The following is a 25,171-nucleotide window of genomic DNA, read 5'->3' as shown; positions in this document are numbered from 1 at the left end:
CTTCTGGAGTTAGTTTGCTGCACTGAAAGTAAAGGGGCCGAATAATATTGCATGCCCCACTTTTCAGTTTTTTAATTTCCACACAAAATTAAAATAACCAATAAATTTTGTTCAACTGCACAATTGTTTTGATTCTTCACCAAAAATTTACATTTGGTATCTTTATGTTTGAAGCATGATATGTGGGAAAAGGTAGAAAAGTTCTAGGGGGTCGAATACTTTCACAAGGCACTGTAGTTAATACTGGGCATGCATGAATTACATACCCGACATTACTAGACTTTAGGGAGTAAAGTCTCTTATAACACTGTACTATTAGGACACCCCAGCATCATGGAATAATTTCCAGTGGTATTCTTTTGGAATGACCAACGCCCATTTACCAAAGTATGGGGTTAACAGAATAAAGAAAAACCTCCAGCACCTTTAATGGTGATCTCTTTAAAAATTTTATTGCAAACTCAGCAGCATTACAACAGCGGTATTACAGTAGTGGTTATTATAGAGCTGTTGAATATCCATTGCATGATTTCAACAGGATTCTTAGGAGTTGAGGTGCTAGAGGTTTCTCTACTACTGAAGTCTTTGATGCTAAGTTCACATTGAATTCTATGGCCTGATGAAAAAACAATGGATTCAATCTACAGATCTATATTTTACATTCTATTGATAGGTAAACTCTCATAGTCATTGATGGAACCGAAAAGATTCGATTGACTTCAGTGCATCTTCTATACAACTCATTATTTTGTCACATCTATATGAAAAATGTATTATATTTCTGCACTTTACATGCCATTGACTTCTATGAGAATACCAATCAGTTTTATGCATTTTATTGGCTGTTTATCTGCTAAAAGAAAAACTCAAGGCATAGATTTACCGAACTGTCAGAAGAGAAAAGTATTTACTGTAAAGCTCATAACACATTTCAGTTGTGTATCATTCTTAATTAGTATATCCAATAACTGGTACTACAGTGAGAATTCAATGTGTATGGTATGAATATGAAAATTACTTTAAAGAGGACCTATTACTTAAAAGAATTAGTTAAAATGCCTTCTAAAAATCCCTGCGTTTCCCTGATAGAGCACAAAATGGAACAGAGTGGTACAGTCTCCCCATTGCAGAGACATTCACTTTTGGATTGTAGTATGTGAAATCTCTGCTTGGAGTCCAACTGGGCGCTTGTGCTTTCATTCCACCCAGGTGCGGCAGCTGATGAGCTGTGAATTGAAATCATAGCTTGTCAGCTGATCTGCCACGAGTCTCAGATACTGCTAAGCTGCAATTGGCAGCATCTGGGAGGGATGGGTGAAAGTATACCCCCCCCAAAGAAGACTCTGAAGAAAAGTGCAATTGGACTGCAAACAGAGATTTCACATCACATAAAAGCAACAAATGTGAATATCTCTACAATGAAACAATGCAGCACAAAAAGGGGGAAAAAACTGTGACGGAACTCATTTTTGAGCAGATTACAAGTTTTCTTTATGACCTTATTTGTGCATAAACATTTCCTGCATTATGATCATCAGAAAAACTTCTCCTCTGTGTGAGTTGCCAGATGTCTCTCAAGATTTGCTTTTCTGGCAAAATATTGTCCACATTCTAAACATATAAATGACTTATCCCTTGTGTGAGTAATTTGATGTCTCTCAAGGTGATGTTTCACCATAAAACATTTTCCACACTGTGCGCATGAAAATGGTTTCTCCCCTGTGTGAGTTTTCTGATGCTTAACAAGATTTGAGATCTTTGTGAAACATTTGTCACATTCTGTGCATGAAAATGGTTTGTCTTTTGTGTGAGTTCTCTCATGTCTCTCAAGATATGGTTTTCCTGGAAAACATTTCCCACATTCCGAACATATAAATGGCTTATCCCCTGTGTGAGTTATTTGATGTCTCTCAAAATGATGTTTTACCATAAAACATTTCCCACATTCTGAACATGAAAATGGTTTAACACCTGAATGGGTCTTCTGATGTTCAACAAGAACTGATTTCTTGGTAAAGCATTTCCCACATTCAGGACATGAAAATGGCTTCTCCCCAGTATGAGTTCTCTGATGTCTCTCAAGATGTGATTTCCTGGTGAAACTTCTTCCACATTCTAAACATAAAAACGGCTTATCTCCCGTGTGAGTTACTTGATGTCTCTCAAGATGATGTTTGACCACAAAGCACTTTCCACATTCTAAACATGAAAATGGCTTTTCCCCTGAGTGTGTTCTCTGATGTTCAACAAGAATTGATTTCTTAGTAAAGCATTTCCCACATTCCTCACATGCAAATGGCTTTTCTCCTGTGTGAGTTCTCTGATGTCGCTCAAGGTGTGATTTTCTGTAGAAACCTCTTCCACATTCTGAACATAAAAATGGTTTATCTCCAGTGTGCGTTATTTGATGTCTCCAAAGATGATGTTTCACCATAAAACGTTTTCCACATTCTGGACATGAAAATGGCTTCTCCCCTGTGTGAATTCTACGGTGTTCAATTAGAATTAATTTCCTGGTAAAACTTTTTCCACATTCCAAACACGAAAATGGCTTTTCTCCTGTGTGAGTTTTTTGATGTTCAACAACAGCCGATTTCTTGGTAAAACATTTCCCACATTCTGAACATGAATACGGCTTCTCTCCTGTGTGAACTCTTTGATGTTCAACAAGAATGGATTTCTTGGTAAAACATTTCCCACATTCTGAACATGCAAATGGTCTCTCATTTCTGTGCATTCTCATGTGCATGGAAAGGTTAAATATGTTTTTATAATGTCTTCCACATTCAGAACAAGTACATATTTTATCTCTTGTATCACCAGTATCTTGTTTATCAGTCTGTGATTGATCAGATGAAGGTTCGCTGTAGTTATTAGCATGGGATGACACATCTCTGCTAGGGAGGAGTAAGAATATATTTGGAGCAATGTGGTGTTCCCCAGAAGTATTGTGAGAGATATCTTCTTCATAATCTGAACACAAAGGATGTTGCAATGACAGTCTGGTGCAGTCATCTCCTAGATCAAAATAAAGTTATCAATTAATTAAAAGAACACAAACTTTCAACTATGAAAACATATGTAAAAAGCATTTGAATAACAGTGGATCTAACTTCAATGTGTTATTAGACAGCGATTTTAAGGAATGAGATCTGTACTTAAGTTTAATAATTAGATTTAAACTCTTGAGGTTGGGCCTATTTTGGTCCTTTAGAACAGAGGTCCCCAACTCCAGTCCTCAAGGCCCACCAACAGGTCATGTTTTCAGGATTTCCTTTGCATTGCACAGGTGATGCAATTATTACCTGGGCAAGACTAAGGAAATCCTGAAAACATGAAATGTTGGTAGGCCTTGAGGACTGGAGTTGGGGACCCCTGCTTTAGAACACAGCATTTATTTATTCTTTTAACGTTGCTGCATGAACGTTTTTTTTTGTAGAACGAGATGTACTGGTCAGCGCCACAATTTTAGGACACATATCTAACGCTTATTATCTCCATATAGGAAAAGAAAAAAAGCTAATTTTGCCATTTTTTAATGGAAAATAATACAAAAACTTGGACACGTTAGGTAGTGTCATAATCGTATTGATGAGAATTACGGTGTATTGCAAGTTAATTTTTACCACAAAATGTACAGCGTAAATGCAAATTCCTAAAGGATAATGTCAGAATTTCAGGGTTTTTTTTTCCCTTTCACAATTTCACCGCACTTGGAATTTTCTTCTCATATTCCAGTACATTATGAGATAAAATGAATGGTGTCACTCAAAATTACAACTTGTCCCTTCAAAAAACAAGACCTCATATGTCTATGTGGACAGAAACAAGTGAGGAGGATCCTATATTCACCTACAAACACTAGGTTTCACTTCTCTCTCTCCAGAACCTGTCTTACAGGTCAGTGGCAGCTCGGATTGTGGCTGTTAATCCCCTTGACTATTTTTGAAATGGCATCCAAAGGGTTAAACAGGTTTAACCCCTTCATGACCCAGCCTATTTTGACCTTAATGACCTGGCCGTTTTTTGCAATTCTGACCAGTGTCCCTTTATGAGGTAATAACTCAGGAACGCTTCAACGGATCCTAGCGGTTCTGAGATTGTTTTTTCGTGACATATTGGGCTTCATGTTAGTGGTAAATTTAGGTCAATAAATTCTGCGTTTATTTGTGATAAAAACGGAAATTTGGCGAAAATTTTGAAAATTTCGCAATTTTCACATTTTGAATTTTTATTCTGCTAAACCAGAGAGTTATGTGTCACAAAATAGTTAATAAATAACATTTCCCACATGTATACTTTACATCAGCACAATTTTGGAAACAATTTTTTTTTGCTAGGAAGTTATAAGGGTTAAAATTTGACCAGCGATTTCTCATTTTTACAACAAAATTTACAAAATCATTTTTTTAGGGACCACCTCACATTTGAAGTCAGTTTGAGGGGTCTATATGGCTGAAAATACCCAAAAGTGACACCATTCTAAAAAATGCACCCCTCAAGGTGCTCAAAACCATATTCAAGAAGTTTATTAACCCTTCAGGTGCTTCACAGCAGCAGAAGCAACATGGAAGGAAAAAATGAACATTTAACTTTTTAGTCACAAAAATTATCTTTTATCAACAATTTTTTTATTTTCCCAATGGTAAAAGGAGAAACTGAACCACGAAAATTGTTGTCCAGTTTCTCCTGAGTACACCGATACCTCATATGTGGGGGTAAACCACTGTTTGGGCGCACGGCAGGGCTTGGAAGGGAAGGAGCGCCATTTGACTTTTTGAATGAAAAATTGGCTCCACTCTTTAGCGGACACCATGTCACGTTTGGAGAGCCCCCGTGTGCCTAAAAATTGGAGCTCCCCCACAAGTGACCCCATTTTGGAAACTAGACACCCCAAGGAACTTATCTAGATGCCTAGTGAGCACTTTAAACCCTCAGGTGCTTCACAAATTGATCCGTAAAAATGAAAAAGTACTTTTTTTTCACAAAAAATTTATTTTCGCCTCAATTTTTTAATTTTCACATGGGCAATAGGATAAAATGGATCCTAAAATTTGTTGGGTAATTTCTCCCGAGTACGCCGATACCTCATATGTAGGGGTAAACCACAGTTTGGGCACACGGCAGGGCTCGGAAGGGAAGGCGCGCCATTTGACTTTTTGAATGGAAAATTAGCTCCAATTGATAGCGGTCACCATGTCGCGTTTGGAGAGCCCCTGTGTGCCTAAACATTGGAGCTCCCCCACAAGTGACCCCATTTTGGAAACTAGACCCCCAAGAAACTTACCTAGATGCATATTGAGCACTTTAAACCCCCAAGTGCTTCACAGAAGTTTATAACGCAGAGCCATGAAAATAAAAAATAATTTTTCTTTCCTCAAAAATGTTTTTTTTTTAGCCTGGAATTTCCTATTTTGCCAAGGGTAATAGGAGAAATTGGACCCCAAATGTTGTTGTCCAGTTTGTCCTGAGTACGCTGATACCCCATATGTGGGGGTAAACCACTGTTTGGGCGCACGGCAGGGCTCGGAAGGGAAGGCACGCCATTTGGCTTTTTAAATGGAAAATTAGCTCCAATCATTAGCGGACACCATGTCACGTTTGGAGAGCCCCTGTGTGCCTAAACATTGGAGATCCCCCACAAATGACCCCATTTTGGAAACTAGACCCCCAAAGGAACTAATCTAGATGTGTGGTAAGGACTTTGAACCCCCAAGTGCTTCACAGAAGTTTATAACGTAGAGCCATGAAAAAAAAAAAAAATTATTATTTTCTCAAAAATGATCTTTTAGCCTGCAATTTTTTATTTTCCCAAGGGTAACAGGAGAAATTTGACCCCAATATTTGTTGTCCAGTTTCTCCTGAGTACGGTGATACCCCATATGTGGGGGTAAACTACTGTTTGGGCACATGCCGGGGCGCGGAAGTGAAGTAGTGACGTTTTGAAATGCAGACTTTGATGGAATGCTCTGCGGGCGTCACGTTGTGTTTGCAGAGCCCCTGATGTGGCTAAACAGTAGAAACCCCCCACAAGTGACCCCATTTTGGAAACTAGACCCCGAAAGGAACTTATCTAGATGTGTGGTGAGCACTTTGAACCCCCAATTAGACCAGAAAGAAAAAAAAAAAAAAAAGATCATGTCCATAAAAATGGGAGCACCTCAGACAGATAAATAAAATGCAAAGTTTTTATTATATAACAAGATAATATACCACACACAAAAAACATAGAATATAAAAACATTTAAAAGTGCAAAGTGCAACAGACAAAAAAAAAAACACAGCAGTCATATCCTAATATAGGGAAAATGACAACCCACAACCCTATCTTCTCCCAAGATAACAAGGATATATATATATGTACACAAACGTGGTAACCCAAAGAACAATTCCGCGATCACATATATTATATAGATAAACAATAGGAAATTCTCAACCTCAGAAGGGACAATGCAGTGCATACAAGCGCATGTCGCTACTTGATATCACAGTACCATATAGACCTACAAAAACAACCAAAATGTAATGCTCACCGGCACGTGCAATCCCATGCCTGGGCAGTTGTTGAAACAAGGCTCCTAGCACCTAGGTAAAGAGCATGCTGGACACAATGGTCACATACATGTCAAAATTAAACAGGAGCCCACACTGCAAAAAGATCCATAGGCATATGAGAGACCGGATCGTATGCAGGTAACAGAGGGAGAAACATGGGAGAGAAGAAAATGGGCTGTGGGGTGCAACCCACGCGTATCGCCGCAGCTGTGGCGGCTTCCTCAGGGAAAAACTCAGCATCCCCCAAGTGCTTCACAGAAGTTTATAATACAGAGCCGTGAAAATAATAAATACGTTTTCTTTCCTCAAAAATAATTATTTAGCCCAGAATTTTTTATTTTCCCTAGGGTTACAGGAGAAATTGGACCCCAAAAGTTGTTGTCCAGTTTCTCCTGAGTACGCTGATACCCCATGTGTGGGGGTAAACCACTGTTTGGGCACACGTCGGGGATCAGAAGGGAAGTAGTGACTTTTGAAATGTAAACTTTGATGGAATGGTCTGCGGGCGTCACATTGCGCTTGCAGAGCCCCTGGTGTGCCTAAACAGTAGAAACCCCCCACAAGTGACCCCATTTTGGAAACTAGACCCCCCAAGGAACTTATCTAGATATGTGGTGAGCACTTTGAACCCCCAAGTGCTTCACAGACGTTTACAACGCAGAGCCGTAAAAATAAAAAATCATTTTTCTTTCCTCAAAAATGATGTTTTAACAAGCATTTTTTTAGTTTCACAAGGGTAACAGGAGAAATTGGACCCCAGTAATTGTTGCGCAGTTTGTCCTGAGTATGCTGGTACCCCATATGTGGGGGTAAACCACTGTTTGGGCGCACGTCGGGGCTCGGAAGTGAGGGAGCACCATTTGACTTTTTAAATACAAGATTGGCTGGAATCAATGGTGGCGCCATGTTGCGTTTGGAGGCCCCTGATGTGCCTAAACAGTGGAAACCCCTCAATTCTACCTCCAACACTAACCCCCCCACACCCCTAACCCTAATCCCAACTGTAGCCATATCACAACCCTAACCACAACCCTAATTCCAACCCTAACCCTAAGGCTATGTGCCCACGTTGCGGATTCGTGTGAGATTTTTCAGCATCATTTTTGAAAAATCCGCGGGTAAAAGGCACTGCGTTTTACCTGCGAATTTACTGCGGATTTCCAGTGTTTTTTGTGCGGATTTCATCTGTGGATTCCTATTGAAGAACAGGTGCAAAACGCTGCGGAATCCGCACAAAGAATTGACATGCTGCGGAAAATACAATGCAGCGTTTCCGCGCGGTATTTTCCGCACCATGGGCACAGCGGATTTGGTTTTCCATAGGTTTACATGGTACTGTAAACCTGATGGAACACTGCTGCGAATCCGCAGCGGCCAATCCGCTGCAGATCCGCAGCAAAATCCGCACCGTGTGCACATAGACTAATTCTAAAGGTATGTGCACACGCTGCGGAAAATGCTGCGGATCCGCAGCAGTTTCCCATGAGTTTACAGTTCAATGTAAACCTATGGGAAACAAAAATCGCTGTACACATGCTGCAGAAAAACTGCACGGAAACACAGCGGTTTACATTCTGCAGCATGTCACTTCTTTCTGCGGATTCCGCAGTGGTTTTATAACTGCTCCAATAGAAAATCGCAGTTGTAAAACTGCAGTGAAATGTGCAGAAAAACCGCGATAAATCCGCCATAAATCCGCAGCGGTTTAGCACTGCGGATTTATGAAATCCGCAGTGGAAAAATCCGCAGAGGACCAGAATACGTCTGCACATACCCTAACACTAACCCTAACCCTATTCTAACCTTAGTGGGGAAAAAAAAAAATCTTCATTTTTTTATTGTCCCTACCTATGGGGGTGACAAAGGGGTGGGGGGTAATTTACTATTTTTTTTATTTTGATCACTGTGATAGGTTATATCTCAGTGATCAAAATACACTTTGGAACGAATCTGCCGGCCGGCAGATTCGGCGGGCGCACTGCACATGCGCCCGCCATTTTGGAATATGGCGGCGCCCAGGGAGAAGACGGACGGACCCCTGGAGGAACGGTAAGTATGATGGGGTGGGGGGGAGCACGGGGGGGGGGGTATCGGAGCATGGCGGGGTGGATCGGAGCGCGGGGGGTGGATCGGGCACGGGGGGGGGGTGGATCGAAGCACGGGGGGGTGGATTGGAGCACGGGGGTGGATCGGAGTGCAGGGGGGTTGGATCAGAGCACGGGGGGGGGGGTGATTGGAGCACAGGGGGAGCGGACAAGAGCACGGGGGGAGCGGAGCACAGGATGGAGGGGAGCCGGAGCAGTGTACCAGACAGATCGGTGGCTTGGGGGGGGCGATCGGTGGGGTGGGGGCACATTAGTGTTTCCAGCCATGGCCGATGATATTGCAGCATCGGCCATGGCTGGATTGTAATATTTCACCAGTTTTAATAGGTGAAATATTACAAATCGTTCTGATTGGCTGTTTCACTTTCAACAGCCAATGAGAGCGATCGTAGCCACGGGGGGGGGGGGGGGGTAAAGCCAGCCCCCGGGCTAAACTACCACTACCCCTGTCCCTGCAGATCGGGTGAAATGGGAGTTAACCCTTTCACCCGATCTGCAGGGACGCGATCTTTCCATGATGCCACATAGGCGTCATGGGTCGGATTGGCACCGACTTTCATGACGCCTACGTGGCGTCAAAGGTCGGGAAGGGGTTAAAAACAGCTTTGATCCCTGCTTTTAATTACAGGTCCTGGTTTTTCAGAATTACTGTTCTAACAGCATTGAAAAACTGTTAAAACATAACTTTTAATAATTCTAAGATAAAATATTCCCAGGACAATTGACAACCAACAAGGTTAGGTTCACATGTATTGCCTACATATTTTGACCCATAATTTCTTTTGCCTTTAAACTACAGGTAGTATACAAACAAACTAAATGAAAACGTGCCAGTGCATATAAACTGTATAGCTCTCTCTCATTTCAGCCATAGGGACCTCCAGTTCTGTAAGATTCCAGGGGTAGCCGGGTCAAATTTTCACCCTTACCTGCCCTTTCGTGCCCAGTGTGTCTGCTCCCGCTCTAACAAGTCTGGCTCTGACAATAACCCCTGTACAAGGCCAAAGCTGGGGACTAAATTTTAAGCCTGTACCGGGCTGGTCAGAGCTCCCCTTCTCAGCGCTTACCCGGCGTGGCTGGACATGTCCTTCGGACGATGCTGCAGGTACCTCCACTGTGTGCGGGTACCTCCATTGTGCAGCTGCTGTCACTGGTAACTTTTTTTTGGCGGACGGTGCAGGGATAAGGATAAAAACCCTCAATTCACTCTTCCTTTCATAGGGAGATGAAGAGGAACCGTACGCCTACCTGGCTTCATCCGCTAAACAGTGGTGGAGCAATGGGGGCAGCACGGAAGCCAAAAAGGAGGGTGCCCCTGTGCATCCAAGGGGCTTAATCCTGGTGGACAGGGTTGGTTGTCCGGCATTAAGCCTGGCTGCAGAAGAGGATACATGGAGGCGACACTCCATGTGCTCGTCTGTTGATGGTGCGGGGAGATCAGTGGCCTTTAAGGAACCCGTCGGCCCTAAAAATCAGCCAAGGCATGGCATCCCTCGTCGCAGGAGAGGATACGTGGAGGCGACACTCCACGTGCTCGCGTGTTGGTTCGGGGAGATCGGAGCCTTGAAAGGATCCGACGCCCCTTCATCCAGGTAAAAAATCTTAAGAATTAAAAATTACAACAAAAAAAAACAAAACAGTTTTTGGTCTGAAGACCAGACCCGTGTGCCTCCTACGGACACCAAGCATGAACTGGTTCTCTGGGAGCCAGCATGTGGGTGTATACTGCAGGAGAGGAGCTAATTTTCTTTGTATTAACTTAGGCCTCTTTCACACTTCCGTCTTTTTGTTTCTGACAAAATCCATCATTTTGTGAAACAAACGGTCCAGCAGATGTTTCTGCTTGATCCGTTTTTTTCTCATAGACTTGCATTAGCGACGGATTGTGACGGATGGCCTTCCGTTTCATCCGTCATAACATCGGTGTCCGTCGGGCAGAGACAATGCACATAGAAACGCTTTTTGTGTACGTCAGAAAATTGGCCAGCGACGGATACTGCGCTGTCTGTCGTTGGCTATAATGGAAGACTATGGACTCAGGATCCGTCGCTGTCCGTCAAAAGCAGGAATACAGCGACGGATGCCGTCTTTAGAAACGCCTGGAAGAATAATATCTCTCTCTTCCTTTAAATTCCGGCAGATCCAGTGCATCCGTTTTTTACAATCAGCACAGGATCTGTCTTATCAACACTTTGACGGATTGTGACAGATTCTAAAAAACGGAAGTGTGAAAGAGGACTTAGTGTCAGCCTCCTAGTGGCAGCAGCATAACACCCATGGTCTTGTATCCCCAATGAGGCGAAGGAGAAATGTTACTTTGGCCTCAAGTTTTCAATTTTTAAAAAGGGATAATAGGAGAAAATGGCCCACACAGTATGTAAAGCAATTTCTCCTGAGAACGCCGATTCTCTATATGTGGTCGAAAACTATGTCAGAGGCACAATGCAAAGGTCAGAAGGGAAAGAGTACCATATTGTAGGGGACATTTTGTTGGAATAGTTTGAGGGTGCTGCTATGTCTCATTGGCAGAGCTCCTGAGGTGCCAAAACAGCAGAAACCCCCATAAGTGAACTCATTTTACAAACTACACCTCTCAATGAATTTATCTAGGCGTGCAATGATCACATTGACATCACGGATGTGTCAAAGAATTTTATTCCATTGGGAGGTGAAAACAAAAAAAATAACTACATTTTTACCACAAACAGTTTTGGTCCCAGATTTTACACTTTCACAAGAGGAAATGGGTACAAATGGCACAAAAAAACTGTACAGACCAAAACTGGACACGCCTTCTCATTTAAAGATTTTTCTGTATTTTCATGACTATGAAAATTGTACATTCACACTGAAGGCATCAAAACTATGAATCAACACATGTAATTATATACGAACAAAAAAGTGTGAAACAACTGAAATTATGTCTTATATTCTAGGTTCTTCAAAGTAGCCACCTTTTGCTTTGATGACTGCTTTGCACACTCTTGGCATTCTCTTGATGAGCTTCAAGAGGTAGTCACCGGAAATTATTATTATTATTTATTATTATAGCCATTTATTCCATGGCGCTTTACATGTGAGCAAATGGTCTTCCAACAATCTCGAAGGAGTTCCCAGAGATGCTTATCACTTGTTGGCCCGTTTGCCTTCCCTCTGCGGTCCAGCTCACCCCAAACCATCTCGATTGGGTTCAGGTCTGGTGACTGTGGAGGCCAGGTCATCTGGCGTAGCACCCCATCACTCTCCTTTTTGGTCAAATAGCCCTTATGTCTGTTTCTGGTTTTCAGCATGACAATGCATATGTTTGCTTTAACCCTTTCCGCTTTTCCACCTAATTTGAGCTGGGATACTGTTGGCTGTTACCTGGATGGAGCCTTCTCGGTTCCCTGCTCTGCTGCGCAGCCGTACATGGTGGTTAGGTCTTTTCTGCTGTAGGACCATCCGCATGTGTGGTCCCTGGTTGCTGCTGTGAAGCTGTCCGTGGGTTGTGAGGTCATTTGCAACTGGTGCATGACTTTCCACGTGGGTCAGTGCATGCAGTCACAGCCTGGTGCTCTGAGCCTCAGTTCCTGCACTGTTTGTGCGGTAATGGTTTCTGTGAGTGCTTAGGGCGTGCGCGGCCACACCTCCCCTGCTTTTATCAGTGTTAGGGTGTGTACTTGAAATGCTGTCCCCAGCCAATTGCTTTGAGGCAGCTTCTATATAAAGTTCCCCCGCGGGGCCTGAGCTACTCACAAAGCTCCTGAGCTTTGCTATGTGTGTTTGTGTTCCTGCACCTCTCCTGTCTATGTTTTGGTACCAAAGTCCTTGCCTTGATTCCTGTTTTGTCCTGTTCTGGCGCCTGTCCTGGAGGCGGTATATCCAGGCCCGAATCCTTGATCCTGTACCTGAACTTGTCTGAACTGTCTGCTGTGATTATGTCCTGCCTGTGTCCTCATGACCTCGTGTTTCCTGATGTCCTTCCTGTGTTCGATGTAACTGATGACCTGGGCTGCCACGCCAGTGTCCCAGCTGATGACCTGGGCTGCTACGCTAGTGTCCCAGATGTCTATCCAGTATTCCTTTGTCCTGATGCCCTGCCTGTGTCCTGATGTCCTGAGGTCTTTCCTGAGTCCAGATGTCCTGTCTGTATCCTGATGTCTTGCCTGTGCCCTGATGTTCTCGTGTACCCTGATGTCTTCCCTGGGTCCTGATGTCCTGCCTATATGTGCCTCGGTAATCCATTGGTGCCTTGGGGTCCACTGGGTGGTACCCTTCTGGAGATGTGGAAACGGGAGCCTGACATCATGTTTTGGTTTATGTACTGTGTGACTTTACTTTAGTAAACTTTACTTTCTCTATACCTGAAGTTGTGCGGTGTAATCAAGTCGTACGTGTCTCTTTCCTTGTCCACATGCTCAGCTGCCAGAGAACCCCGGTCTCTGCCCTCCCCTAGTTCGGGTAGGCCCGGGTCCCCCTCTGGAGTTTAAAAGGTCCGTATTTCGTCCCCGGGGGACGCGCACCCCATGCCTTCTGAAGTTGGTCGGCTTTGGGGCGTCTATGGGCTGGGCCTCATTGGCGGCTGCAGCTGACCGTGACACCTTACACGGCCTGGAGGTGTGTTAGGGGTCATTGTCCTGTTGAAAAATAAATGATGTTCCAACTAAACGCAAACCGGATGGAATAGCATGCTGCTGCAAGATGCTGTGGTAGCCATGCTGGTTCAGTATGCCTTCAATTTTGAATAAATCCCCAACAGTATCACCAGCAAAGCACCCCCACACCATCACACCTCCTCCTTCATGCTTCACGGTGGGAACCAGGCATGTAGAGTCCATCCGTTCACCTTTTCTGCGTCGCACAAAGACACGGTGGTTGGAACCAAAGATCTCAAATTTTGACTCATCAGACCAAAGCACAGATTTCCACTGGTCTAATGTCCATTCCTTGTGTTCTTTAGCCCAAACAAGTCTCTTCTGTTTGTTGCCTGTCCTTAGTTAGCAGTTGTTTCCTAGCAGCTATTTTACCATGAAGGCCTGCTGCACAAAGTCTCCTCTTAACAGTTGTTGTAGAGAGGTGTCTGCTGATAGAACTCTGCATGGCATTGACCTGGTCTCTAGTCTGAGCTGCTGTTAACCTGTGATTTCTGAGGCTGGTGACTCGGATAAACTTATCCTCAGAAGCAGAGGTGACTCTTGGTCTTCCTTTCCTGGGGCGGTCCTCATGTGAGCCAGCTTCTTTGTAGTGCTTGATGGTTTTTGCAACTGCACTTGGGGACACTTTCAAAGTTTTCCCAATTTTTCGGACTGACTGACCTTCATTTCTTAAAGTAGTGATGGCCACTCGTTTCTCTTCACTTAGCTGCTTTTTTCTTGTCATAATACAAATTCTAACAGTCTATGCAGTAGGACTATCAGCTGTGTATCCACCAGACTTCTGCACAACACAACTGATGGTCCCAACCCCATTTATAAGGCAAGAAATCCCACTTCTTAAACCTGACAGGGCACACCTGTGAAGTCAAAACCATTTCTGGCGACTACCTCTTGAAGCTCATCAAGAGAATGCCAAGAGTGTGCAAAGCAGTCATCAAAGCAAAAGGTGACTGCTTTGAAGAACCTAGAATATAAGACATAATTTCAGTTGTTTCACACTTTTTTGTTAAGTATATAATTCCACATGTGTTAATTCATAGTTTTGTTGCCTTCAGTGTGAATGTACAATTTTCATAGTCATGAAAATACAGAAAAATCTTTAAATGAGAAGGTGTGTCCAAACTTTTCGTCTGTACTGTATGTCCCACAATTTCTGCTGAAAGTGTCAAAATCTCATATCTAGCTGTACAGTACTGCTTAGCTACACGGCGACACTCAGGAGAGACTTGGTGCTATTTGCCTCTTGGAGAACAAATTTTCGTATAATAGTTTGCAGACTCCAAATACAGAACCCCTAAGTGCCACAAGAACAGAAACCTCCCTCAAGTGACCCCACTTTGGAAATTACACCTCTCTGGGAATTTATCTACATGTGCTGTGACCATTTTGAGTCCATGGATGTTTGCCATAAACAAGCAGGAGTGGATGCTGTCGAGTGAAAATTGCAAATCTGCCATTGTAGTGACCAGTACGTTGTAGTGTCCAGTACGTTATGCCTAGCTTGTGCTTTTGGAGACATGGACCCTGTAAATCAAGCAGGCTCTCAACACTACAGAAATTTTAAACATGGATGCGATCTGCGGTTTAAGTACAGCGGTGCCCACAAAGTGCTCAGAAGGGAGGGGGGCATTTTGATTTGGGAGAGCAGAAGTCGCTTGATTTCTTCTTGGGGAAGCGAGGAACCAGCGCTTTTCCGCACACTTATGCAATCATAACAAGACGGACACAACCAGATCACAGGGGCCAGACAGTGTCCACAAGGTCTCCATATGCCTTAATATAGGGAATCTTCTGCCGGGAATTCCATCTGAATCACGTTTTTCAGAGATTTACACTGAAACCTCGGTGTAAGGGCTCAGAGCAGAGCGCTAGATAATAGTGTGACTGTAATTTTTGTGAGGCAAAATGAACAAATCAATAGTAGGTGAAGAAATGTTTGTTTTTTTACTCCGTTCCTCATGCAGTATAAGTAATTAGGCGACTTTATTCTTCGGATCGGTGCGATTACAGCGATACCAGATTTAAATAGGGTTTTTGGGTTTGGCTGCTGTCACACGCTAAAAGATGGCTTTTATTTTCTGAAACTAGTTTTTGCCTCGCCATATTTTGAGACCTATAATTTTTCTATATTTCTGCAAAGTGATGTGAGGGCTTGTTTTTTGTGGGACGAGTTGGTGTTTTTATTGGTACCATTTTCTGGCACATGACCATTTTTGATCACTTTCTATTCCGATTTTTGGAAGGCACAATGAACAAAAAACAGCAATTCAGGAATAGTTTTTTTTGAGGATTTTTCTTGATGCTGTTCACCAGGTGGTAAAATTGATAAGGCAGCTTTTTTCTTCGGGTTAGTATGATTAGAGCAATACCACATTTGTATAATTGTTTTATGTTTTGGTGTTTTTATACAATACAAACTATTTTATAGAAAAAAAAATCAATTTTTGCATCGCAATATTCGGAGAGGTATAGATTTTTCATTTTTCTGCTGATTGAGCTGTATGGTGGCTTGTTTTCTTGCGGGACGAGATGACGTTTTCAGCTATACCATTTTAATTTACATTTGTCTTTTTGATTGTGCTTTATTCCACTTTTTCTTCAGCAGTATAATGAAGAGCAGTTTTTTGTCTGTTTTTTTTTTTTTTTTAAAGGTGTTTACTGAAGGAGTTAAGCGAGTGTAACAGTTTTAGCGATCAGGTAGATCCAGTGTCACGCCCGCACACGGCGTACACCACAATATATAGGTAAAACGGGATGACAAAGGGACAGGAAGGCCCCAACAATAGGGAGCAAGGGATGGAATGACACCTCACACCAATCTGTCTCATCGGTCCCTAAGCTCCCCTAACGCCCTATGCGGGTCCTTCTCCCCTGCTGCCGTTACATGCCGAGTCCCTGGCTGTCACCTCTGCTAACCTTGGCTAGTGCTCTGGCTGGCAAGGACACTAGCCTTGCCACTGCAGGTAATATAACACAGGGAAAGAGACAAACAAGGGACAGACAGGATACAACTCCGCTCAAAATTTGCTGCAATGCACCACAGCGGAAAGTAAATGGCACCAGGAGAAAAGGACTCCAACTGCGGCAATAGCAAAGCCATAGGAGAGCTCCACACATCTAGCTGGTAGATATAGAACTATCTGCATAGCCGATAACACTTATCAACTAATTTCAGGGAAGTTCTTGTCTCCTGAGAAAATTCTACTGTATCTTATAGATTTTGATATGCTGAACACGAATATGTGCTCCAAAAGTCTGCATCACGTAAGGTTTTTAACCCCTTCATGACCGGAGCTTTTTTTCGATTTTTAATTTTTCACTCCCCTTCTTTCCAGAGCCATAACTTTTTTATTTTTCTGTCAATATGGCCGTGTGAAGGCTTATTTTTTGAGGGACAAGCTGACGTTTTTAATGTTACCACTTTTGTGCAGATACGTTTTTTTGATTGCCCGCTATTGCATTTTAATGCAATGTCGCAGCAACCAAAAAAGGTAATTCTGGCGTTTTGATTTTTTTTATTGCTACGCCGTTTAGCGATCATGTTAATTCTTTTTTTTATTGATAGATTGGGCGATTCTGAACCAAATATGTGTAGGTTTGATTTTTTTTTTTATTGTTTTATTTTCATTGGGAGGAAAGGGGGTGATTTGAACTTATGTTTTTTCTATTTTTTTCTATTTTTAAACACTTTTTTTTTTTTTTTTTTTTTACTTTTGGCATGCTTCAATAGCATCCATAGGAGGCTAGAAGCTGCCATAGCGCGATCACCTCTGCTACATAGAGGTGATGCTCAGATCACCTCTATGCAGCAGAATTACAGGCTTGCTATGAGCGCCGACCACAGGGTGGCGCTCATAGCAATCTGCCATCAACAACCATAGAAGTCTCGAGGAGACCTCTGGTTGTGATGGCAATGCAACCATGACCCCCCAATCACGTGACGGGGGTGGTCGCTGCACGTATTTCCAGACCGGCGTCCGGAAATGCATTTAAATGCATTTAACTACTTAATAGGCGTGGGCGGATGGCAATTCTACTCGCGTCTATTGTGGGCACATGTCAGCTCTTAAAAACAGTTGACATGTCGCGGCTTTGAGGTGGGCTCACTGCCGGAGCCCACCTCAAAGTGGGGGATACTGCCAGCTGACGTACTATTCCGTCAGCTGGCAGTAAGGGGTTAAGAAAAAACAGTTTATAGTCTACATTATGATGTCTGAGACACAACATACATGTGCATCGATGTCAGTAGCAAAAGCAATTGTTCAAAAGTGTTTTGCAAACGACTTTAGTTTATAATCCGTGTCAGTTGCTTCTCGAATAAGATTCCAGCAATAGTCAGCCGGCATTGACGTACTCCACTTTCCCTTGTACCTCTTCTCCATCAGCGCAATGTTTTGGTGAAATCTTTCACCATGTTAATCGCTAACGTCACCAAGATGGCCTGGAAAAAAGTCCAAGTGAGAATGTAGAAAATGTATTTTTAGTGACATGTTGTCACTAAAATTGGTATGCTCTGTACACGTCAGCTGAATGATTCACTGCGTTTGCGCGGAGTTCGCATAATAAGTGCTTGCATATGTGTAGATCAGCGATTTACGTTATTTCAGTGGAAAATTCAGAATATATTGTTTCAGAAAAAGTTCATATACGAGTTTTTAGAATCATAACAGAATATTACAATGCTTTGTATCATTTCTCAAAAACCTTAAGTGATAGGAAAAATCAGAAGTCATTTCTGAAATCAGCATGAAAAAAAATCAGGAACACTCAAAAATTGTCCGAGGGACAAAACCTTTGTAACACAGTGTAATCAGCTGATGGGTTATGTGGCTATTTAAAGGCAGGTGGGAGTGGTTACCAATCAACATGAGCTGACCAGCCTAGAAGAAGCTGCCAGCAAGAGACTGACATTAACTCTTCCTGGACCAAAGGACAAAAACCTACATTTAAATTCTAGCAGACCCAGAACTGCCACGAATCCCTTAGGCTAGTTTCACACTAGCGTTTTGCTGAGCTGCGGACTTCCTCCGTGAAGCCTCGCCCACTGCCGCACCTCCGCCGCTCAGCTCCGCCCACTTCCGCATGCATACATTAGGTGCGCAGGTCGTGCACATGAATGCAGATGCCTCCGTATGCGTCGTTTTCACGATGCGGCGGCTAGCGTCAAACGCAGCTGGTTGATTTTTTTTTTCCTCTGCAGCGTCAAAACGACGCATGCGGAGGCATCCGCATAGATGCAAACGACCTGCGTACCTAATGTTAAAGATAGGTACGCACGCCGCATGCAGAAGTGGGCGGAACTGAGCGGTGGAGGTGCGGCCGTGGGCGGGGCTTCATGGAGGAAGTTGGCAGCCCTCTGCAGCTCAGCAAAACGCTAGTGTGAAACTAGCCTTAATGATTCGTGACATCCGGAGGCAGCAATACCAAAATATGTGTCCTTTTTTATTTTCACATGAAAAATTATGTATTTATGGGTATAATATTTGTCTAAGTATGTGGGTTTTTTTTAAACATCTTATTTTTTTACTTTTTTGGATAAACATAAGCATAGTTATACTGCATGGTCTAAACAGCAGTTTATAACCACATGTAGGGTATTGCTGTACTTCTTTTTCTCCTATTACTCCTTGTGAAAATAAAAAAAGTTGGTAACAAAACAACCAATACTAATTTTCATAGCCAAGTGTTATAAGTTCTATGTAATATTTTAAGGATCACATAACTGAGTAGTTTTAAAAATTGGGTAACTTTTGGGGGTTTCTGCAATTTTGACAGATCAGTTTTTCAGACCAAAATCTGTATTCTATAAGTGAAATAATGCTCTTTGCTTCTGAGACAAACTACCTCAAGTAACAAATTGTGGGGAGGTTTTTATCCTTTTACTCTTTGTGAAAATGCAAATTTGGGGATAAAAACATAAAAATTCAATTTTTTTATTTTCATAGTCAAATTTTATAAACCCCTAGATGAATTCATTTAGGGATGTACTTTCTAAAATAAGATCATGTTTTGAACGTCTCTACAGTTCTGGCACCTCAGGGGCTCTGCAAATTTGACATGGAGCCAAGAAACCAGTCCAACAAAATCTGCACTCCAAAAAGCAAAATGGCATGGCTTGCCTTCTGAGCTTTGCTATGTGCCCCAACAGCACTTTGTGGTCACATATAGGGTACTGTCATGGAGCTACAACTTTTGGGGTGCTTCAACCTTTTCTTTCAAACTTGACTCCACTGACATAATGTGCAAACAATCGCTTACCCAGTGACATGAAGAGATGGTAATTCTCCATCATGATGTCCTTGTACAGATCCTTGTGTTCTACCACATACTCCCATTCCTCCATCGAGAAGAAAACGGTGACATCTTGACACCTTATGAGAACCTGATATACAGGATATAATAAACAACAAATGATAATTCTGGACAGCTTCTGCCGTGTGAACAAAGTCCAGCTTCCAGACAAGTTTTCCATCTTTCCAAGACCACCTTAGCTTTCCAGTATCAAAAGGATTCTTATGTTAAAAACCAGCGCACTAGCAATACGCATCGGAGAAATACTCCTGCTTGGCTCATTACTAGGAGTTGGTGTGTCGGTTTTCAATGAAGGAATCTCATTGAGGCTAGTGAGCTACTGTACATTTTTCCAGATTAAACAAAGATCCGGTCATCAACCAGACACTTCTCTCCTTGGTGTTACTGTATAATGTCCCAGTATTCCCAGCAACACTCACCTCTCCAGTCAGCAGCTCAATGATCCGGTTGGTGAGTTCTAGGATCCTTTGCTTATGGATTCTCTCATGTATCAGTTCAGGAGATGAAGACTCCTTGATCATCCTCTGAGTTTTGCTTGATCCTCCTAACACATGAAGTCGACTGGTGGTGGTCAAACATTCACCAGTTATCCTCTGCACTACTGCATAATCCTATGTATGGAGACAGAAATAGTAAACATGTATCTAATAAACTACCGCAATTGTATTGATATAGATATAATGGCAAGCTGCATATCTTCCAGAGACCCTCACCTCTACAGTCAGCAAAGAGATAATCTCAATGAAGAGGGCTAATATACTCTCATTCATCCTATTTTCGCTGTTGTATGGTGAACTGGTCATGGAAAATCCTGTCGCCAGAGCTGGACGGCTTTCTACTGTAATAATACAAATAGAAAACAGTATACATTTAAAGAGGTGGTCCGAAACCAACATTTATTTTAATCCTATTTAATGTCATAATCTCTTCTCTTTCGTAATATACTTAAACGGGTTGCCCAACCCTGAAATCCAATCTGTGCTGTATTGTAATATACAACACCTCTTCCTCACATCACATCCACAGTGGTGAAAGAGCTTCACATGTCCCCACATCACATCCACAGTGGTGATAGAGCTTCACATGTTTCCACATCACATCCACAGTGGTGATAGAGCCTCACATGTCTCCACATCACATCCACAGTGGTGATAGAGCCTCACATGTCTCCACGACACATCCACAGTGGTGATAGAGCTTCACATGTCCCCAAATCACATCCACAGAGGTGATAGAGCTTCACAGGTCCCCCACATCACATCCACAGTGGTGATAGAGCTTCACATGTCTCCACATCACATCCACAGTGGTGATAGAGCTTCACATGTCTCCACATCACATCCACAGTAGTGATAGAGCTTCACATGTCTCCACATCACATCCACAGTGGTGATAGAGCTTCACATGTCTCCACATCACATCCACAGTGGTGATAGAGCCTCACATGTCTCCACATCACATCCACAGTAGTGATAGAGCTTCACATGTCCCCACATCACATCCACAGTGGTGATAGAGCTTCACATGTCCCCAAATCACATCCACAGAGGTGATAGAGCTTCACAGGTCCCCCACATCACATCCACAGTGGTGATAGAGCTTCACATGTCTCCACATCACATCCACAGTGGTGATAGAGCCTCACATGTCTCCACATCACATCCACAGAAGTGATAGAGCTTCACATGTCCCCAAATCACATCCACAGAGGTGATAGAGCTTCACAGGTCCCCCACATCACATCCACAGTGGTGATAGAGCTTCACATGTCTCCACATCACATCCACAGTGGTGATAGAGCCTCACATGTCTCCACATCACATCCACAGTAGTGATAGAGCTTCACATGTCCCCAAATCACATCCACAGAGGTGATAGAGCTTCACAGGTCCCCCACATCACATCCACAGTGGTCATAGAGCTTCACATGTCTCCACATCACATCCACAGTGGTGATAGAGCTTCACATGTCTCCACATCACATCCACAGTGGTGATAGAGCTTCACATGTCTCCACATCACATCCACAGTGGTGATAGAGCTTCACATGTCTCCACATCACATCCACAGTGGTGATAGAGCTTCACATGTCTCCACATCACATCCACAGTGGTGATAGAGCTTCACATGTCTCCACATCACATCCACAGTGGTGATAGAGCTTCACAGGTCCCCCACATCACATCCACAGTGGTGATAGAGCTTCACATGTCTCCACATCACATCCACAGAGGTGATAGAGCTTCACAGGTCCCCCACATCACATCCACAGTAGTGATAGAGCTTCACATGTCCCCAAATCACATCCACAGAGGTGATAGAGCTTCACAGGTCCCCCACATCACATCCACAGTGGTGATAGAGCGTCACATGTCACCACATCACATCCACAGTGGTGATAGAGCGTCACATGTCCCCACATCACATCCACAGTGGTGATAGAGCTTCGCATGTCCCCACATCACATCCACAGTGGTGATAGAGCTTCGCATGTCTCCACATCACATCCACAGTAGTGATAGAGCCTCACATGTCTCCACATCACATCCACAGTAGTGATAGAGCTTCACAGGTCCCCCACATCACATCCACAGTGGTGATAGAGCTTCACATGTCTCCACATCACATCCACAGTGGTGACAGAGCGTCACATGTCACCACATCACATCCACAGTGGTGATAGAGCGTCACATGTCCCCACATCACATCTACAGTGGTGATAGAGCTTCACATGTCTCCACATCACATATACAGTGGTGACAGAGCGTCACATGTCACCACATCACATCCACAGTGGTGATAGAGCGTCACATGTCCCCACATCACATCTACAGTGGTGATAGAGCTTCACATGTCTCCACATCACATCCACAGTGGTGACAGAGCGTCACATGTCACCACATCACATCCACAGTGGTGATAGAGCGTCACATGTCCCCACATCACATCTACAGTGGTGATAGAGCTTCACATATCTCCACATCAAATCCTCAGTGGTGATAGAGCCTCACATGTCCCCACATCACATCCACAGTGGTGATAGAGCTTCACATGTCCCCAAATCACATCCACAGTGGTGATAGAGCTTCACATGTCTCCACATCACAACTACAGTGGTGATAGAGCCTCACATGTCTCCACATCAAATCCTCAGTGGTGATAGAGCCTCACATGTCCCCACATCATATCTACAGTGGTGATAGCGCATCACATGTCTCCACATCACATCCACAGTGATGATAGAGCTTCACATGTCCCCAAATCACATCCACAGTGGTGATAGTATCACATGTCCCCACATCACATCCACAGTGGTGAAAGAGCCGTCACATGTCCCCACATCACATCCTCAGTGGTGATAGAGCTTCAAATGTCCCCACATCACATCCTCAGTGGTGATAGAGCTTCACAGGTCCCCACATTACATCCACAGTAGTGATAGAGCGTCACATGTACCCACATCACATCCACAGTGGTGAAAGAACCGTCACATGTCCCCACATCACATCCACAGTGGTGATAGAGCTTCACATGTGTCCACATCACATCCACAGTGGTGATAGAGCTTCACATGTCTCCACATCACATCCACAGTGGTGATAGAGCGTCACACATCCCCACATCACATCCACAGCGGTGATAGAGCTTCACATGTCTCCACATCACATCCACAGTGGTGATAGCGCATCACGTCTCCACATCACATCCACAGTGGTGATAGAGCGTCACATGTATCCACATCACATCCACAGTGGTGATAGAGCTTCACATGTCCCAAAATCACATCCACAGAGGTGATAGAGCTTCACAGGTCCCCACATTACATCCACAGTGGTAATAGAGCTTCACATGTCCCCAAATCACATCCACAGTGGTGATAGAGCTTCACATGTCCACACATCACATCCACAGTGGTAATAGAGCATCACATGTCCCCAAATCACATCCACAGTGGTGATAGACCTTCACATGTCTCCACATCACATCCACAGTGGTGATAGAGCTTTACATGTCCCCAAATCACATCCACAGTGGTGATAGAGCTTCACATGTCCCCACATCACATCTACAGTAATGATAGAGCTTCACATGTCCCCAAATCACATCCACAGTTGTGATAGAGCCTCACATGTCTCCACATCACATCCACAGTGGTGATAGAGCGTCACATGTCCCCACATCACATCTACAGTGGTGATAGAGCGTCACATGTATCCACATCACATCCACAGTGGTGATAGAGCTTCACATGTCCCCACATCACATCCACAGTGGTGAAAGAGCCGTCACATGTCCCCACATCACATCCTCAGTGGTGATAGAGCGTCACATGTATTCACATCACATCCTCAATGGTGATAGAGCTTCACATGTCTCCACATCACATCCACAGTGGTGATAGAGCTTCACATGTCCCCAAATCACATCCACAGAGGTGATAGAGCTTCACAGGTCCCCACATTACATCCACAGTGGTGATGGAGCTTCACATGTCCCCAAATCACATCCACAGTGGTGATAGAGCTTCACATGTCCACACATCACATCCACAGTGGTGATAGAGCTTCACATGTCTCCACATCAAATCCACAGTGGTGATAGTATCACATGTCCCCAAATCACATCCTCAGTGGTGATAGAGCTTCACATGTCCCCACATCACATCCTCAGTGGTGATAGAGCTTCACAGGTCCCCACATTACATCCACAGTAGTGATAGAGCGTCACATGTCCCCACATCACATCCACAGTGGTGACAGAGCTTCCCATGTATCCACATCACATCCACAGTGGTGATAGAGCTTCACATGTCCCCACATCACATCCACAGTGGTGATAGAGCGTCACATGTCCCCACATCACATCCACAGTGGTGATAGAGCGTCACATGTATCCACATCACATCCACAGTGGTGAAAGAGCCGTCACATGTCTCCACATCACATCCACAGTGGTGATAGAGCTTCACATGTCCCCACATCACATTCACAGTGGTGATAGAGCTTCACATGTCCCCAAATCACATCCACAGTGGTGATAGAGCGTCACATGTCCCCACATAACATCCACAGTGGTGATAGCGCTTCCCATGTCCCCACATCACATCCACATTGGTGATAGAGCTTCACATGTCCCCAAATCACATCCACAGTGGTGATAGAGCTTCACATGTCTCCACATCACATCCACAGTGGTGACAGAGCTTCACATGTCTCCACATCACATCCACAGTGATGATAGAGCTTCACATGTCCCCACATCACATTCACAGTGGTGATAGAGCTTCACATGTCCTCAAATCACATCCACAGTGGTGATAGAGCTTCACATGTCTCCACATCACATCCACAGTGGTGATAGCGCTTCCCATGTCCCCACATCACATCCACATTGGTGATAGAGCTTCACATGTCCCCAAATCACATCCACAGTGGTGATAGAGCTTCACATGTCTCCACATCACATCCACAGTGGTGACAGAGCTTCACATGTCTCCACATCACATCCACAGTGATGATAGAGCTTCACATGTCCCCAAATCACATCCACAGTGGTGATAGAGCC

The 25,171-nt window shown here is 43.7% G+C and overlaps 1 protein-coding gene across 1 annotated transcript in view; it reads right to left on the bottom strand.

Moving 5' to 3' along the window:
• Window positions 1–428: 428 nt before the first annotated feature.
• Window positions 429–25,171, bottom strand: part of LOC138667062 (oocyte zinc finger protein XlCOF6-like) — a 77,195-nt gene continuing 52,452 nt past the window's right edge. Inside the window, exons 7-10 of the mRNA XM_069755311.1 lie at window positions 20,320–20,444; window positions 20,026–20,217; window positions 19,553–19,676; window positions 429–3,018 (exon numbers count right to left, since the gene is read on the bottom strand). Of these exons, the coding sequence (XP_069611412.1) occupies window positions 1,535–3,018; window positions 19,553–19,676; window positions 20,026–20,217; window positions 20,320–20,444 (1,925 nt within the window). The 3' untranslated portion in view covers window positions 429–1,534. The remainder of the gene's footprint in view (window positions 3,019–19,552; window positions 19,677–20,025; window positions 20,218–20,319; window positions 20,445–25,171) is intronic.

This window comes from Ranitomeya imitator, chromosome 2 (assembly GCF_032444005.1).
Source record: "Ranitomeya imitator isolate aRanImi1 chromosome 2, aRanImi1.pri, whole genome shotgun sequence".
Classification (NCBI taxonomy): Eukaryota; Metazoa; Chordata; class Amphibia; order Anura; family Dendrobatidae; genus Ranitomeya; species Ranitomeya imitator.
Note: the sequence above shows the minus strand (reverse complement) of the source record. Positions and strands in the feature narration are given on the sequence as shown.